This window comes from Leptosomus discolor, chromosome 26, assembly GCF_034619465.1.
Source record: "Leptosomus discolor isolate bLepDis1 chromosome 26, bLepDis1.hap2, whole genome shotgun sequence".
Classification (NCBI taxonomy): domain Eukaryota; kingdom Metazoa; phylum Chordata; class Aves; order Leptosomiformes; family Leptosomidae; genus Leptosomus; species Leptosomus discolor.
The window spans coordinates 1,734,242-1,750,636 of record NC_141416.1 but is presented as its reverse complement, the minus strand read 5'-3'; the positions used below and the strand labels follow the sequence as shown (position 1 = coordinate 1,750,636).

General features: G+C 63.3%; 3 protein-coding genes across 3 annotated transcripts; 1 reads left to right on the top strand and 2 right to left on the bottom strand.

Annotated features, from left to right (window-relative positions):
- Nucleotides 1–4,368: 4,368 nt before the first annotated feature.
- MLLT11 (MLLT11 transcription factor 7 cofactor) lies at nucleotides 4,369–4,638 on the bottom strand. The gene has a single exon (XM_009962137.1). The coding sequence runs from the start codon at nucleotides 4,636–4,638 to the stop codon at nucleotides 4,369–4,371; it is 270 nt and encodes an 89-aa protein (XP_009960439.1).
- Nucleotides 4,639–12,140: 7,502 nt separating this feature from the next.
- CDC42SE1 (CDC42 small effector 1) lies at nucleotides 12,141–13,839 on the top strand. Its single transcript, XM_009946617.2, has 4 exons — nucleotides 12,141–12,277; nucleotides 12,369–12,479; nucleotides 12,795–12,869; nucleotides 13,007–13,839. The coding sequence occupies exons 1-3, from the start codon at nucleotides 12,224–12,226 to the stop codon at nucleotides 12,864–12,866; spliced, it is 237 nt and encodes a 78-aa protein (XP_009944919.1). The 5' UTR covers nucleotides 12,141–12,223; the 3' UTR covers nucleotides 12,867–12,869; nucleotides 13,007–13,839.
- On the bottom strand, nucleotides 13,095–15,929 carry BNIPL (BCL2 interacting protein like). Its single transcript, XM_086478237.1, has 9 exons — nucleotides 15,870–15,929; nucleotides 15,668–15,753; nucleotides 15,415–15,584; nucleotides 15,200–15,334; nucleotides 14,987–15,089; nucleotides 14,768–14,899; nucleotides 14,594–14,680; nucleotides 14,341–14,439; nucleotides 13,095–13,437 (listed from the first exon to the last, which is right to left on the bottom strand). The coding sequence occupies exons 1-9, from the start codon at nucleotides 15,927–15,929 to the stop codon at nucleotides 13,095–13,097; spliced, it is 1,215 nt and encodes a 404-aa protein (XP_086334363.1).
- Between the last annotated feature and the right edge of the window lie 466 nt (nucleotides 15,930–16,395).

Sequence of the window (16,395 nt, the reverse complement as noted above, 5' to 3'; positions counted from 1 at the left end):
CCTACAAAAGCAACGGCAAAGCTGTTCACGCCACCGCTGTGATTTTTTTTTTTTTTAAAGCGCTTTAAGAACATGATTTAATCTCCGAGCCGCTCTGTGTGACCCCAGCGCTAGCAACGGAGCATGGGGGGACCATCCCCGTTCTCTGCCGGTAGAGGGTAAAACAAACCTTGGCGACTCCGGTGACTTGCTCAAGGTCGCAAAAGGAGCGGAACCCAAAAGCTGCGCTCAACGTGCCGCACAACAGCGTCTCTATTTACTCCGAGCGACACAAAACAGCGTAATTACGGCCACAGCGAACGACAGCGTTTTTCCCCCAAGGAGGGGGTGACGCTGGTAGGCCAGGCCTACCAGAGACGGGCGCTAAAGTCCATCCACCAACTCATGAACCAGTCCAGCAAGCGGCTCCAAACGACCGCCTGTGCAAATGGGCACCGAGCCCCCCCCGGCCCAACAGCACCAAGGCCCTCGACTGATGGTTTTTTCCCTTCAATCACAGTTCCGTGAAACAGCTGGAAAGCTCCGTTTCTTCCCACCTTATTTCTTGTTCTTTAAGAGAAACATCCCACCCCGTCCTCAGCGACAACCGGCTATCGGTAGCCCAAGCCCTTTCCAGCCAAGCAGCAGAGCTCACCCCTAAAGCTCACCGGGACGCGGCGCCCACGCCTCCTCCCTCCACAAACACGTCTCGCTCTAAGAACAGACTGTTCCGCACGTGCAGCTTTTCCCAGTTATTCCGTGCAACGCCCGAGGCTTGGAAGTCAAGAGCTCAAGAGTTTACCAACCACCAGGACCTTCACCACGCACGCGTTTGACTACCACAACCCCTCTGCCCTTCAGGACTTTCCAGTCTGAGGGTGGGTTGGTTTTTTTTTTCCCCTTTCTCACTTCTTGTGGGACAGAGAATATATATATTTTTTTAAGTGTTCTTTCTTGTCACCCACGTTGAAAACACTTGCATGTTTTCCGGGCATGAGCGGCTGCACCGAACGCTGCGTTCACAACGCGAACCACCAGCTTACGTACTGGCGAGACTGGAGTTTACCGCTCTGGGCGTGCTTGGAAAAGAAAGGAGAAGCTGGATGATTAACAAAACCCACCAGTTCCTCTCCTCGTTTGAAAATGAACCTTTGCCGCTTATTAATTACTCGGAGGCCTCTCCTCGCATTCCTGCTCTCTTCCCACCGGCTGCTGGGGGGATTTCAGACTGAGGTTCCCTCTTTTTTTTTTAAGTTATTTACACTACTCGCAGCTCGGGCTCCCGTTGACAGGCTCCTCCACCTCCCCCTCGCCGCACTTCAGACGTTAAAGGACAGACAGCGCTTCTCCGGACCCCAAACCTCCCCCCAACAGCCGGGGGGGGGGGGGGGGCAGCTCCGTAGACCTGCCTCATGACCCCCCTCAAACTCCCGAGCCCCCCCCGTGCCCTGTAGGAGACCGGAGCCCCTTTCCCCTCTCCGGGTCCAGGACACCACCACCCCCCCCCCCCCCCCGAGGAGCCCGTCCTCTCGCCGCTCCCCCCGGGGCAGGGACCCTCCTTCCCGCGGCGGGACCCCCCCTCAGGGCCCCTCCTGCTCCCCCCCCCCCATACGGACACCCCGACGGGACCCCCAAAACACCCCTCCCCGCGGGGGACACACACACGACAGCCCGTTCCGAACCCCATCAAACCGGCCCCCGGCACTGCCCCCTCACGGGGTGCCCCCCCCCCGGGCCCCCCCCCCGGGGCCCCCCCCCCCGCCGCCGCCCCCGGCCCCACTCACTCGGCGGCTCGGGCCCCCCCCCCAGGCACGCGGCTGTTCCTGGCGCGCGGCACCGCCCCCCTCGCTACCAGCCCGCCCCCCCCGCGCCCCCCCCCCCCCTCCGCGGCTGTTCCCGCCCCTCCCGCCGCCGCCACACAAAATGGCCGACCCGGAAGCGAGGCCGGGAGGCCGTGGCGGAAGGATACATCGCGGCTTAACAAAAGAGTCCGCGGCCGTCGGCGGAGGAAGGGCGGATTGGGCCTCCCCTCGCTCTGTTGCAGCGGGCACGGGGCGGGCTGAGGGAATTTCTCCTTCTTTGCCCCGTCCCCCTCCCCGACCGGGATGGGAGGAGGGCGGCGAGCAACGGGGGAACCCTAAAAGGGGAGTAATTTCTCTAGCGGAAGGATAGCAAGAGAAGTACTCTAGTTGGCATGACCGCGGATGGGGGTAATGCGCCCCTGCAGTTAGTTCCGGCAGAGGCGTTTAGGCGCCAAGTATAAAAGGGAGGCGGCGGTGGTGTGTGCTCAGGGGTGTTGGCGCCTCCGTGAGGTGGCGGGGCCAGGTCCTCCGCAGAGCTCTCGGCCCTTAGATGTGCCTATAAATACAAATATGTGTATATGTACGTAGATAAAGTCTGTGTATCTCTGCCTCCCCTGGGTGCCTTCTTGCCGAGGGGTGGGCTCTCCTCAGGGTGCCGAAGCCCCCCGTCTCTGCGGTGTGTTACCCCCTCAGGTGCCCCTAATGTGTTAAAAATGCTCTTTCTGAGGTAAATGTGAAACCCTGGGGCCTCTTTCTTCTCTGGGGCTCCTCTGGGACGTTTTCCTGTGGGGTTTGGAAAAGCTGAAGTTTAAACAATATCCTTCAGGTTCTTAAAATAATCCCTGAGGCTTAGTTTTTCTGCCGTTAAATCCTCCACAGTGTTTGCGAAGACACGTGGGCGCGTGTTCTCACGTCAGCTCTCAGCTCACTGTAAAAAGATTTAAAACAATTTAATGGCAAATTACTGGAAGAACTTGATGCGGGCCTATGTGGAATTTTTTTTTCAAGTGTCCACAGGAATGTGTATGTTTTTAAATCATTTTATTTAAAGTTTCATAATAAATACTTCTCCTGTGGGTTTTCCCAGCTGGGAACGCAGAAATCAAACAGCTCTGCATAGGAGAGTTTACATTTTTCACCTCTGTTTTCACACGGGTGGTTCAAAGCCAGCAGGCTGGGTCATTTCTGGAGGTTACAGGAGAGCTGCACTCCCTTCTCATGACAGAGCGCAGAATTTTCCAATATTTGCCTCTTTTTTTTGGCACCTTCTAAGTGCTGCCTCAGCCTCCTCCCAGCCATGTACCCCCTCAACTCTTAGGATAGTTTTGGGATGCTCCACATCACCCCCATCAAACTCAAAAAAAGCACATTCAAGAAGACAAACCAGTCTTTTGCTCCCAGAAATAAAATCTTGGGGGGGAAAAGAAGTGTTTAAAAGCTGGAAATGATTCAAAGTTGGGTTGATTTGGGTTTTTTTCCCCGTTTTGAGATGATGCTCAGAAATAAGCCTCAGCCTGGGGAGAGTGCAGGTGAAAACCTCCCCGGGGAAAACGCAAGGCTTCCTTCCACTTGAGTGAATGCAGCATTTTGTTGTTGTTATTTTTAAAGGAGTTGATTAATTAGGTGGGGAACCAGAAACTTTTTCATTTCAGGGTAAGATCAAACTAAATTCTCCATCTTATCTTTCAGCTCAGCCCCCCTTACCCATCCAGAGCCCACAACGTACCCAGCCTCTGTCCCAGTCAGGAGTCACACCTGGGATAAAGCACGTGGGGGAGAAAAAAGGGAGGAAAAAAATCGAATTTCGGGCAGCGAACATCCCGCCTTGACCCTACCAAGCAAGGCTGGAGCGTTTCCATGTGTATTTACCCTCCTGGCCATCGTTTCTCCTGCTTGGGCTCAAGCCACAAGGCTCAAAGAGACGATTTCTTTCAAGAAAGAGGTTTGTGCTGGTGTCCCAGGCACATCCCTGCCTCTTCCACCTTGTGTTCTCAAGGGGAAGGTTAAGGAGCGAAGCGGCTTTTGGAGAAACTGGGCCAGGGGAGGGCAGAGGGTCTCTGTGTCCCTGGGAGAGGAGCGGGGACGATGTTTTCTGCAATGTGAAGGCGATTCCCATCGGTCCTGCGCCGCTCCCTTTGCACAAATGAGTTTCTTAAAAAAGCACATGAGAAATGAGCTCGAACACTCGGCCCAGAGCACAGGGACGCCCGCGGCCGCGCAGCCGCAGGGTGCGGGGTGGTGGCAGAAACCCCCCCCAGCACCTCAAGCGTGCGGACGTGGGGCGGTGGGGTGGCTATTTCTGCCCCCTCCCCTCGGGTTTGCCCCCTGTTCTGTTACCCCCCTGCTTGCACCGTCCAGCGCTACTGCAAGAAGGGAAGAAAAGAGGGGGAAGGCAGAGAGAGGTCGAAGCTTTGCGGAGAGCCCATCGCCATCGGGGCCGGGGTAAGCTGCTGAGTTAAGTAGCGATGTCAAAAACTACCCGGAAACACAAAAAAACAACCTCCAAACTGACAACAAAACCGAATCCTGGCATGCCTAGCAGAGAGGGAGAGGGCAGGGAGGGTGAGGAGGGGCAGAAAGGAGGCCTTCAAATTAGATCGAAATCTAACGAGCTAATGCTGGCGATAGGAGCTCTCCAGAAATTAAAGCTGTTGAACTGCAGCAGACTGTCCTCTTCTTCGGAGATGTCCCGGCCGTCCTGATCCCGCTCGCCGACGAGCTTGCCCAGCCCTCCTTTGGGTTTGTAGAGGGCCACGTCGCTGAGCCCCAGCCCCTCCAGCTCCGCCACATCCAGCCGGGGGATCGGCATCCTCCAGTAGATGAAGGAATCGTACTGGCTGCTGATGGTGTCCAGCATTTTCGGGCTGTGAAGGGGGTGAGGGGAGAGAAGAGGAGGAGAAAAGCTCTACCAATGGCCCAGGAGTTGCCCCAAAGTGGTCGAAACTCTCGGGCGTTGCCACACTGACCAAATACCCCCCCCCCCCAAATAGATTCAGCGGGGCAGGAGAGTGTGGTGTCGTGGAGGTTTGACTCGAGGCTGGGTCTAAAAACAGACTGGAGCTCTGCCACTGGTCTTATCCACGGCCTTGGTCACGGCCCTTCTCTGAGCCCTAATTTGGAGGGGGTACAATGGGACTTGTCGCCCCCCTGCCTCAGTTTCCCCATCCACACAAAAGGGAGCATGGGAAGGAAGGCTGGGGTGGAGGGTGAGCCCTTTCCCAGCCGCATCTCCCAAAATCCATCCCGGGCACCTCGCTGCCTGTGGGGTGGCAGCAGCGGGGAGCAGAGAGGGGCCGTCCCCCGCATCCCGCTCTGCCGAGAGGGACAGAAACCAGGATCCAGACGAACCCTTTTTCCACCAAACTGAAGAGGCAGCGGGGGGGGGGGGGGGGGGTGTCCCTGCACATCCCCCCGCTGCCTGCAGACCCCACGCCGTCCCCTCCCTCCCCGGCCTGCGTGGCACCGCATCGCCCCGGGGGACCGCGACCGAACCCTCTAGAAGGGGCTGGAAGAAGCGTCGCTCGGCGTTGCCATCGCACCCCACCCACCCCGCCGGTGCCGGCTGCGTGCCCGCCGTGCCGTGCCATCCCGCCGTGCCGTGCCGCAGAGCCCCTCCTGCAACCCCACCCGGATCCACAGAGAACTGGGAAAGAACGGGAGGGGACGCGGTTCAGCTTTTTCTCCGGCACGGCGCGGCCTGAGCTGAGTCACTGCCGCGCTGACTTGCTTTTCCCTGGCAGAATTATGTCATTCACCTCCCCGCATTTGGCAGGGGAGGTGGGGAGGAAGAAATCAACTGGCTGACCCAAAATATCCTCCTTTTCTCACCGGTTCCCCCATTTTAAGCCCTGGGAACTGGGATCCTAAAGGATGATTCAGACATACCTTGAATCACGCCCTCCCTCGCTCCCCGTCCGTGCAATGAGGGGTGACCAGCTGCTAAATTTAAGATTCCCGATGTAACTCAGAGGCTATGAAAGGCTCCTGTGTCACCCGCCCCCCCCCCCCCCAGGGTAAATTGAGCCACGGTGCTTTGAAATAGCCCCCGCCCCGGGGACACATCCCTGGGCATCTCTCTGCACAACAGCAGCGAGCGATTTAACGGTGAGGATGTTGTGGACAATAGGTTTTAAAGCTTCAAGGGGGGGGGGGGGGGGGGAAGAGAATTGAGTGACAAGAAATAAAAAAGTTAAAATATCCAGAAAAGGCAGTCGATATGGGGGAAACCCCCTCCTGCGTGGTGTGTCACCCCCAAGGAAAAGCATCTCCCCCGGGACCAGTGTGGTCCCTTGGGGGCAAAACCACCTTAACCCGATTAATCCCTGCTGGTTGTTGCTCATGTCCCCCCCGCCAAATAAAAATCCCGGTGTGCCAGTGCCCCCCTCTACCCAAGCATCTTAAAACCCAAAAAAAGCATCCTCTTGCCTTTGATCCCCCTCGCCCTCATCCCGCTACCCCTTACCTGTCGAGGACGGGTGGGTTCGATGCCGGCCGGGCTCTTTGTGCTGGGAAGCTGCGGGTGTCGCAGCGTCGCTTTTGTCTGCTGGCGCGTCTGGGTCTGCAATGCAGCCCCTCGAAGCCGCTCGATGAATTCCCCTTCGTCGTGGAGGGGAGGGAGACGATGGGCAGATGAGTCAGCGGCTCCCACCCGCGCCGGGGAGGGGGAGGACGGCCGCCGCTGACGCGCAGGAGGGGATCCTGCGCGCTGGACCCCCAAGACGGGGATGTATTAAACCTAGAGAGGATGCGAGATTTCCCGCAGCGATTCCCACTTCGCTCCTGCAGCCTCCAGCTCAGGATCTGGGGGGGATAATGGGTTGTTTTCAGCCTCCAAGGAGCTGGCAAAGGTTTCTTTTTACCTGTGTGCGAAGAAATGGGGTGCTGCAGCACCCCTGAACCTTGGGCTGTAGGAGGGCGCTTTACAGGTCAAGCGCAGGGAGGTTTGGTGCGAAAAAACACAGATAAAGCTTGGGTTTGGGGGGGGGGGTTGTGGCGTTGCTGAGTCTGGAGGTGTTTGGTCCTGATGCTACAGAGCAAAAATATCTCGGCTTTGTGTCTGAAGCCAGACGTGGTGCTAGAAATAGGAGGGAGACACCCAAAGCCGGCATCGCTGCCAGGGCTGGGAGAAGGGCTGCTTCGAAGCCAGGGGTGGGGGGCACCTCGTGCAGCCCTGCTGCCCCCCTGCTCCCCGCCACGGCACCCGTGGGCACCAGGCCATGACCACGGCCCCCGTGCCAATGCGGTGTCGGAGGGACGGCGACCCTGGGGAGCGGGACAGCAAAGAAAACCCCAGTGCACCCCCTCTGACCTGCGAATCTCCCTGCCCCAGCCACTGCGGAGCCCCGAAACAGCCTTTTTTAGGGGGGCACAGGCTGGATCCACACACCTGAGAGGCTGAGGGCAGCCCTCGCGCTCCTCTCCCCGGGGCATTGCCCAGGATCAACATTCCTCTGGGGTTTTAGGTGTTTTTTTTTTATCCCTTTTCCTCCTCATTCCCTCTGTGTGGTTTGTTTCTGCCAGTGCCAAGTCCTTTCACCAGCGCTCGGCTTTCAGCCGGGCTATTTCTGCCTCCTCCTCCTCCTCCTCCTCTCCCCACCACCGCCATGAGCCAAGAGGATCCCGTGTCCTCTGCTCCTAAATAGACCCGGTCTCAGCTCGGCTCGGCCCGGCCAGCGCCCAGCACAGGGAAAATGCCAACCAGGGGCTCAGTGGAGGATGCTGATCCCTCCAGGGGGGTCGAGCTGCTGTGTTTTTGGGGATCCCCGAGGCCACGGGGTGCAGCTTGGCTGGGTGACTCGATAGGGAGCTGGATGGGACCCATCTGCCTTGCCCAACCCCTTCACTTTGGGGCAACACCTGCTGAAAGGGCTGGCTCAGGCGTGACAACCCAAACCTGCGATGTCCCTCTCTGAGAAGGGACCCGGGGCCAAACCCCACAGGGGAAGGCGGAGGACGAGGCAATCTGGGGTCCCTCCGCTCTGCAGGGGCTGAAATCTCTTCGCCGCAGCAGCTTTGGACTCGGTGGTTTCAGGAGGGTTGCCCAGACCCAGCAGACACATTGCTGGGGGGGGCTGTAGCGGGGGACAATGTCCTCTGGCAGCACAAAAAGCAAAGCAAAAAAAAAAAAAAAAAAAAAAAAAAAAAGGGCTCTTCAGCTGAAATGAGGTCTCGAACACTCGGGGTATTATCAGCCGGGGCCGCCCTGACGGCTCAGGACAGGCACGGGACAGAGACCCGACTGAGCGGGGACAGTGCCGCCTTGTTCGGGACGGAGTGGGAGCGATGGGGATGGTTTGGATTTGGGGGCTGACACGGGAAGGGACACTCTGGGGCTCACCCAGAGCTGGGGACCCCCAGGAGGGGACACCCTGGAGGTCCCAGTCTAGCTTGGCCGGTGCCTGGAGCTGCAGGATTTTGCCAGCAGCAGTGGTGGTGGTGGCAGGACCATGGCGGTGGCGGTGGCGGTGGCAGGACCATGGCGGTGGCGGTGGCGGTGGCAGGACCACGGCGGTGGCGGTGGCAGGACCACGGCGGGTGTTGTGCAAGCAGAAGGTCCCAGAGCTGGAAGTGATGCAACGCTGCTCAACCCTGGCTGTGGGGTGTTCCGGGGGTTTCCACCATTCCGGGTGCTTTTGTCCCCCGAGGGCTCTGGCACATCCATGGAAAAAGTGGGAATAAGGCTGATAGGGAGCATAACTGAGCCCTGGTGGGGACCCCCAGTCTTGCTGGGCACCCCCAGCCCTACCAGGACCTGTGGGACCCCCCCAGGGCTCCCAGAACCCCCTGCCATGTGGGGCCCTCTGACGTGGCTGAGCCCCTGGACCCTCCAGCTGGGGACCCCCAGCCCTACCAGCATGCCCAGCTTTGCTACACCCTGGAACCCCAAGTCCTACTGGGACCCCCAGAAACCCCATCCCTCCCAGGGACCCCCTACCAAGCCCCCAGGCATTGTTGAGTCCCTGGACCCCTGTGACGCCCATTCCTATCAGGACCCCCAGCCCCGCTGGGACCCCCAAGCACTGCTTAGCCCCAGGACCCCCAACCCTTCAGGGACCCCCCCAGCCTTGCTGCGACCCCCCCCCCCCCCCAACCCTGCCCAGACCCCCCCAGCCTCACCAGGACGCCTCAGCCCTACAGGGACCCCCCAAACCTACCGGGATCCCAGGACCCCCATCCCCTCCGGGACCCCGGCTCCCCCCGACCCCGCCGGCTCCCCCCGCCCTCCTCCCGGCCGCGGCCCCTGCAATGCCGGCGGCGTCCAGGGTGGGAGCTGTGCTCCGGGCCAGGCCGGGCCGAGCCGAGCCGAGCCGGGCGGCGGGGGAGCGTCGCGTCCCGCACCCGCCGGGCCACGCCTGGCCGCTGCGAGCTGGGCACCGGCACCGGCACCGGCACCGGGACCCCGCACCCTACGCCGGGACAGGTAATGGGACCCCCATCGGCACCGCCCCCCTCCCACTCCCTCCGAGCCCGCGGAAGGGCCCCGGAAAGCGGCGTGGGAAGACGGGGAGGGGGGGGAGGGGGCACCGGGGGCGGCACCGAGACGGGAGTGGGGGGCGGCGGGGGACCCCCACCTTGCAACCCTCTGCTCAGACCGGGGAGTCCTGCCGGCACCCCGAACCCTGCCGGGAGCCCCCCAGCCTTACCGAGACCCCCTCCCAGCCTTACCGGGACCCCCCAGCCCTGCCAGGACCCTCGGTTCTGTCCGGACCCTCAGCCTTACCCGGATCCCCCAGCGCTACCAGGACCCCCGGGGTCCCCAGCGCTGCCGGGACCCCCCAAACCTACCTGGACCCCCCACCCCCACCAGAATCCCCCAGCCTTACCGGGACCCCCCCAGCCTTGTCGGGACCCCCCAGGACCCCAGGAGTCCCCAGCCCTGCTGGGACTCCCCAGCCTTAGAGTGACCCCCGGAACCTCCAGCCTTTCTGGGACCCCCCGGCCCTACCGAGCCGCATGGCTCCCCCACCTTTGCCGGCACCGGGTGCCCCCGGGATGGCAGCCGCGACCGTCCCCCACAAAGGAGGCTCTCCCCCCACTTTGCCACCCCATCCTGGGGGTGCCGGGCCTGCAGCCAGGGGCGTCCCAGGGTTCTCATCCAGCACCCCCTCATCCCCACACGCCGCCCTCCCTTCTGAGCTTGGGGGGACCCCAGCGGGCACCCCTGGGGTGGGTGACCCCCAGTGCTGGGGGGGCCTGGAGTGCCCCCCACCCCCCCCGAACAGCCTCGCTCCTCTCCCCGGTTCCCCGCCGGTGACGCAGAGCCGCCGAGCGGTGGTTTCCCAACAGGGAAGTCATTTTGTGTGTGCCGGAGCGGGCCCGGCTGTGAGCCGTCCTCCCCGGGGCCACCGCGGGGCCAGGTCCCTCCGACCAGGTGGGCTGAGACCGGACACAACTCATTGCAGGGGTGGGCAAGCGGTGAGGGGGGCGTGTGAGACACACACACCCCCCCCCCACGGAACGGGGGGAACCGGGGGCAGCTGCGGCCTGCGGGACCCGCCGCCGACAACCGCCCGGAGCCAGGAGAGCGGCCGGATAAGGCCCCAGCCGTCGCCCTTCGCTGGGCGTGAGGACGTGAGGCCCGGTGGGTGCTGGGGGGCGGTTTTGGGGGGAGGAAGGAGCGGTCCGAGCTGGGGGTCACGGTGGATTGAACCCCTTGGGATTTACATCCAGGATTCGGTGGTGGCTCGTACGAGGCTGTGCTCACTCCTGGGGCTCCCCGCAGAGGCTCTACCAGCGCCCCGGGAACCGGTTACGATGCCAAATTTGGGGGGGTGACACCCCCACATCCCCCCGCAAGGCCTTTCCACTGCACTGCCGGATCCGGCGGCAAGCCGGGGCGTTATGGCAGGGGCCGGCTCCGGCAGCCTCATTTCCTAAGGAAATCAGGCTGGAAAGAAAAGGCAGCCCCCCCCCCCCAGCCCGCTCCGGCCGTCTGGCCGTCCGCAGCCCGGGGGAGAGGCCGGGGGGTGCCGGTGCATGGATCTGGCGTGGGCACGGCTCCAGTTTACATCACCCCGGACGTGTCACAACCTGCCCGTTCTCAGCAGCTGCGCTCGCCGGCGGGGGGGTGGGAGCTGGGGGCCAGGGCTGAGACAGCAGGGTGAGGGGCGTGGGGGGGCTCTGCGGGGGCTCCGTCGGTCGTGCCTCCGCCTCCCCACTGGGACCCAGGGCCAGGCTGGCAGCGGCAGGGGAGTGGGCATGGCCACGCACCCGCGGGTGCCCTGACGCCAAGGGGATGGGCTGTGGGTGCTGCCTCGCCGCAGGGTCACTCCTGGGGGGCACCCGGGTCACCCGGGGGCCAGATCCTGCCCGCTGGCCCTGGCAAGGCCGTGAATGGGGGACAGTGCCGTGGCGACGCAATCCCGCAGGGTCAGAGCATCCCTGGGCACCCAAGGTGGGGGTTAGCAACCCATTTTGGGGTGCTGCCGGCCCCGGCACCCAGCACCCATGGCCCCCACTCCTCCTCGCCACAGGCAGGAAGCGCAGGCCAGCTGCCGCAAACTTTGGACCCATCCGGCGCCGCCGGCGCAGGGGCAGAGGAAGGGACTTTTCCTGTTTGCCGGCACGGTGGGGTCCAGCACCCGTCTGCTGCCGCGGCCGAGCTCCGGCAAAACTTGTCCTTGCCTTGGCGCAGCCGCTCGCCGCCCCCCACGCCGGCGTGGGGACTCTCTGGCGGCTGATACAGGGCTGTGCTCAGGCCACGGCCCTTCGTGGGTGGGTGAGTTGCGTGCACGCCGCCGGGTGCTTTCGCAGTGAAGGAGTTGTCTCTCCTTGGGGCTGGGGGGGGAACACGCACTTTGGGGGTGAACCCCCTTTCCACACCCCCGTTGGCTGCCCCAGCCGAGGCCGTGGGGGTTTGGGGTAGAGTCCCACCGGCCGGGCACAGCCCCTGTTTATTTTTCCCCCGTCTGCATTTCGAGCCGGAGCGGAAGAGCTCAGCCTCCGGCCCCTTTTTGGAAAGGCCGGGATATTTATAGCTGCCTGGCTCAGGGAGTTGGGATTTGCCAGGGCTGCCTCTGTCCCCCCGCTCCATCCTGCCGCAGCATCCTTCAGATGCGTCCTGCGCTGGAGTGTGGGCTGGGGCTGGATCCTGCCCTGGCCACGGGGACAACTCTTCTGCTTGGCTATGTGATGCCCCGGGTCCCTGGGGGGTGTCCTGGTGCGTCCTTTGGGGGGTCTCTGTACGATGCCCAGGGTCCCTCGGGAGTCTCTGACTCCGTTTGGTCAATGGGAAGTGGATTTAGGTTTGATTCGGGGAGTCAGGAGTGCAGGCATCACCCCTCCCTTCACACCCACAGCCGGCTGCTCCTCTCCACGCCGTGCCACCCCGACCAGGTCCCCTCACCCATCCTCATGGAGTGACCCTGTACGGGGGGTCTCTGCACCGGCGCGGCCCACCCCGGCAGCCGGCCCGGCGCGGAGGGAAGCTGGCCGCCGCGAATATGAGTGACTTCTGGCACAAGCTGGGCTGCTGCGTCGTAGAGAAGCCACAGCCCGTGAGTAGCTTCAGCCTGGACAGTTTGGGGAGGGTTTGGGGTCCTGGGGCCATGGGCTCAGTGGGGGCTGATGGCCTTCATCCACTTGCAGAAGAAGAGGAGGAGACGGATCGACCGCTCCATGATTGGGGAGCCCATGAACTTCGTCCACCTGACACACATCGGCTCTGGCGACATGGCCGCAGGAGAAGGCCTGCCCATGGTACCCTGCCCCGGGGTGCTGGGTCTCATGGTTGGGTGGTGGGTGTTGCTGTTGGGGTGCTGGGTCTCACGGTTGGGTGGTGGGTGTCAGCGTTGGGGTGCTGGGTCTCACGGTTGGGTGGTGGGTGTTGCTGTTGGGGTGCTGGGTCTCATGATTGGGTGGTTGGTGTCAGTGTTGGGGTGGTAGAGTATCACGGTTGGGTGGTGGGTGTCAGTGTTGGGGTGACAGGTCTTATGCTTGGGTGATGGGACAGCACAGTTGGGTGGTGGGTGGGTGTCACAGTGGTGGTGACGCACCTTGGCACCTTCCCCACAGACTGGCGCGGTCCAGGAGATGAGGTCCAAGGGCGGTCGGGAGCGACAGTGGAGCAACTCCCGGGTCTTGTAGCGTGTGAGTACACGGCCGTGCGGGCGGCCGTGGCAGCCCTGAGCACCCGCTGTCCCCCTCCAAGGCACCACCACTAATTAACACACCCAAACGAGCCACCGCTTGTGCCGTTCCATAACTCGTCCTCTTGGACTTTGCAGATTCCTGGCTTTTTCAGCCCAAACTTGAACTGCCTGATCCCCCAACCAGAGGAGAATCCGACCTCGAGTGCTTTAATCCCGCGGTAATTTATGCAGAGCGATCCTCGCCCGGCTCCCGGTGGCTTTTGGTCGTCGTCCTCCCGCCAAATCCCTCCTTCCCGGAGGCATCGGGTCGGTGACACGGGGAGGGAGCGGGGACAGCAGCCCCCACCTTGTGCCCGACCAGCGTTTCAGCCGAAAGGACGCAGCCGCCCTCCCGAAGCACGCCAGCAGCTGCCAGGTGCAGCCAAGATGTGCCAAATCCTCCCAGTTTTCCTTTTTTTCCACACCAGCGTCTCCCATGGGCCCCTCTCGGCACTGGGCCGTGGTGCCGAGGTTTCCCCGGGGGATCGTGGTGAGGCCGGTCCTGGTGCAGGGGCTGCTTTGGTGCCCTCCCCGAAAGGCGTAGAAGAGCAAAACCGGGACTAAACCCCGATGCTTTGGCGTCTCACCGGCAGCGGCTCAGCGCTGACACCATCAACGAGCCCACGGTGCCTCCAGCCGGCATTTCCACTGCCAGCAAACTGCCACCTTCCTTCTTTTTTAGGATATATGATTTTTTTTAAGCTCAAAAAAGCAACTAGGCAGCCTCTGCCGCCTCGGAGGCAGGACCGTGGTGGGGTCACCTCCACCCGGCATCGCCACCAGGGTTTCACCGGCACCGGCCGAGGCAGGACGGGGCCCGACCCGAGGAGGGACTCGGGCTCCCGAATTCGGGCGCGGGTGTATATAGTTTAAATTGCGCCGGGATTAAATATTAAATAGCACGTGCCGGGCATTACAGCCAGGCGGCAGCGGCTTTCCCCTGTGCCATGCTCCACACCACGCCGGGATGCTCCTGCGTGGGGCCAGGCTTTTCCAGCCCCGCGGCGCGCTCGGCCTTGGTAAGCGAGTGCCAAGGCTCCGTTCGGTTTCCCCTCCCCTGGCCACAACCACCCACCCTTGAAATAAAACCCTTGTGCTGGCCCGAGGAGCGCGTCCGCGAGCTGCCCGGGGCTCCTCGCCTCCCTCCTCTGCTGCCGGGGCTGCCAAATTTGCCAGGAAAAGCCGAGACACCCCCACATACGCTGGGCACCACGCTCCCATCCACGTCCTTTATTCACCCATGGGTGCTCGGGGACCGCTTTGGGCACACCGTGCGTCCCTGATGCCACCGCTGGTCCCTGTGTGTCTCTGTCACCTCATCCCGTCCCGGCTGCCATCCCAGCTCGGCTCCAGCCTGCGGGGAGAAAAGAGCATCCGTGGCTGGGAGTGCAGGGACCCCCCCAAACCCCGGCCCTGCGGAGGGGACTCACCGCCGGACGGGCTCGGGGATGTGCGCCGGCTCCAAGGGGATGAGCTGGGAGAGCTCCCGCAGGCTGGCGGCGAACCGGATCTTGCCACTGAAGGTGGGGCTGGGGGAGATGGAGGTGGGGGGCCGAGGCCCCCCCAGCTCGTTACACCCTCGTGTCACAGGGCCGGTTCACCAGGAGCTGGCACGGGAAGCCCCAGGGAGGAGGCGACCATCCCCGTGCGAGGCCTTGCACGCGCGGGTGCGAGCAACCCTACCTGAGAAAGGGCCGGGAGAGCGTCACGAGCGCCCTGATGTACCAGGTGGGGTGGACGATGATCACAGCCTGGAGGCTCTTCTGGAGCCTGGGAAGGACCGGGATGCTCCAGGGCTCACCGCGATCCCGGCACACTCGCTGCCAACCCCCCCCCCGCCCCCACCGGCACGCTCACCGCCGATCCATAGCCCGGTAGCACCGTTTCATCCAGCCGAAGGAGGGGATCTGCCCCCGTGCTGCCGCCCCGCTCAGGCACACCAGGATGTAGCGGTCGGCCACTGTCCTCTCCAGGGTGCCCACGATGTACCTAGAGGGACGGCGTGGCCCGTCAGATTGGGGAAACTGAGGCACGGGGCACATGGGAAGGCTCCTGGGTCCCCTCCAGGGAACCCACCTGAGCAGGTTCTCCATCACGTAGCCGTACCGCGGGATGCCGCTGTCTGGGAGGTGGCAGGCGGCAAAGAGCAGGATGGCGCCAAAGCCCTCGCCGTGGTACCCTGGCCGGAGGAGAAGGTGGCACTGCCAGCACCTATCGTCCCCGCTGAGACCCAGCGGGGTCAGGGAGGGGACCCAGGAGTCCCACCCCGGGCCTCCAGCCCCGCGTTACCCCCATGGGAGAGGACCCGGCTGTAGGGTTCCACCGCGCTCAGGTCCATGTTCTCCTCCGGCTGCTCGTCCTCCGTGTCCAGCACCCGCCGGCTGCCAACCCCCTCGGTGAAGCCCCAGGGGTGCGGCAGCTCCTCTGCGGGCAGCCGGTTAGTGCGGCACTGGGGCGGGAGGAACCTGGGGGTCCCCCGCACCCCCACCCCGGCCGGGTCTCACCCTCCCACTCGAAGCCGTCGCTGCCCGAGGGTGTCTCCAGCGCATCCAGGTCGAGGTCGATGCTGGCGTCGGGGGAGCGCTCGGCGCTCTCGGTCCGCTCCAGCGCCGGCAGCCGCCTCCGCATGCGCCGCGGGGCACCCCCGGCCCCCGGGCACCCCTCCGGCAGGGGCCTGGCAGGGACAGGGCTGGGCGGTCAGTGGGACCCCAGTATGAGGGAGCGGGTTTGGGGGTGCCGCTCCCATCACCCGCTTACCCAGGGAAGTCCTCGTCCTGCCACTCCTCGCTCAGGTCCAGGCTGACGCCGGTGGCCATCACTGTGGCCATCCTTGTCACCGTCACCTGCAGAGAGATGCTCAGGGACCAGCCCCCCCCGGGGTTCTCGCATCCCCCAGCAGCTCCACGCTGAACCGCCCCCGTTTCCCACCTCTCCCACCCCATTGCCAAACCGAAAGCACCTGCAAATGGGTGCGCCCGGCGGCAGGGAGACGGCGCGGACACTCCCCAGGGACCCCCATCGCGGCCCTGCTCAACCCTCTACGAGACCTCAGAGACTCCCAGCACCGGGGCCGCTCACCTCTCCGGGGAGCCTCTCCCGCCCTGTGGCTCCCCACCGGTGAAGGGCTCCGGTGACGGCACCGGTGGCTCATCCAAACTGGTTTGGCTGCATTCGCAGCCAGTAGAGGCCACGGCTCGTCGCGGCACAACCGGTTTCCTCCCGGCTGGGCTGGATTTGGAGGTTCGGCTGCACCAAGCTCCCCCCTGTCCATCCTATGGACCCCCCAAACGCTCCTCTGACCCGGGGAGGGTATTGACAGAGGGGTTGCGCCCCAGGAAAAGAGGGGGGTTCACCCCCGGGGATGCCCACAGAGAGGGCGGGGCAGCGCCGAACCCGTCGCGGAAGAAGAGCCAAGAGCCAGAAGTGGAAGAAAACAGAGAAATTTAATCCTCGGAGAAGGTGGGTGAGCGTCGCGGGCTGGCTGC

What these genes read in the sequence shown, in the direction of transcription:
- MLLT11 (XM_009962137.1), bottom strand. Translation starts at nt 4,638, where the DNA reads ATGCTGGACACCATCAGCAGCCAGTACGATTCCTTCATCTACTGGAGG.
- BNIPL (XM_086478237.1), bottom strand. Translation starts at nt 15,929, where the DNA reads ATGGGGGTCCCTGGGGAGTGTCCGCGCCGTCTCCCTGCCGCCGGGCGC. An exon ending in CAGGACGAGGACTTCCCTGG is followed by an intron (nt 15,585 to 15,667) that starts GTAAGCGGGTGA and finishes TGTCCCTGCCAG; the next exon opens with GCCCCTGCCGGAGGGGTGCC. An exon ending in ATCCCCGAGCCCGTCCGGCG is followed by an intron (nt 13,438 to 14,340) that starts GTGAGTCCCCTC and finishes CCTTTCGGGGAG; the next exon opens with GGCACCAAAGCAGCCCCTGC.
- CDC42SE1 (XM_009946617.2), top strand. Translation starts at nt 12,224, where the DNA reads ATGAGTGACTTCTGGCACAAGCTGGGCTGCTGCGTCGTAGAGAAGCCA. An exon ending in TCGTAGAGAAGCCACAGCCC is followed by an intron (nt 12,278 to 12,368) that starts GTGAGTAGCTTC and finishes ATCCACTTGCAG; the next exon opens with AAGAAGAGGAGGAGACGGAT. An exon ending in CAGGAGAAGGCCTGCCCATG is followed by an intron (nt 12,480 to 12,794) that starts GTACCCTGCCCC and finishes CCTTCCCCACAG; the next exon opens with ACTGGCGCGGTCCAGGAGAT.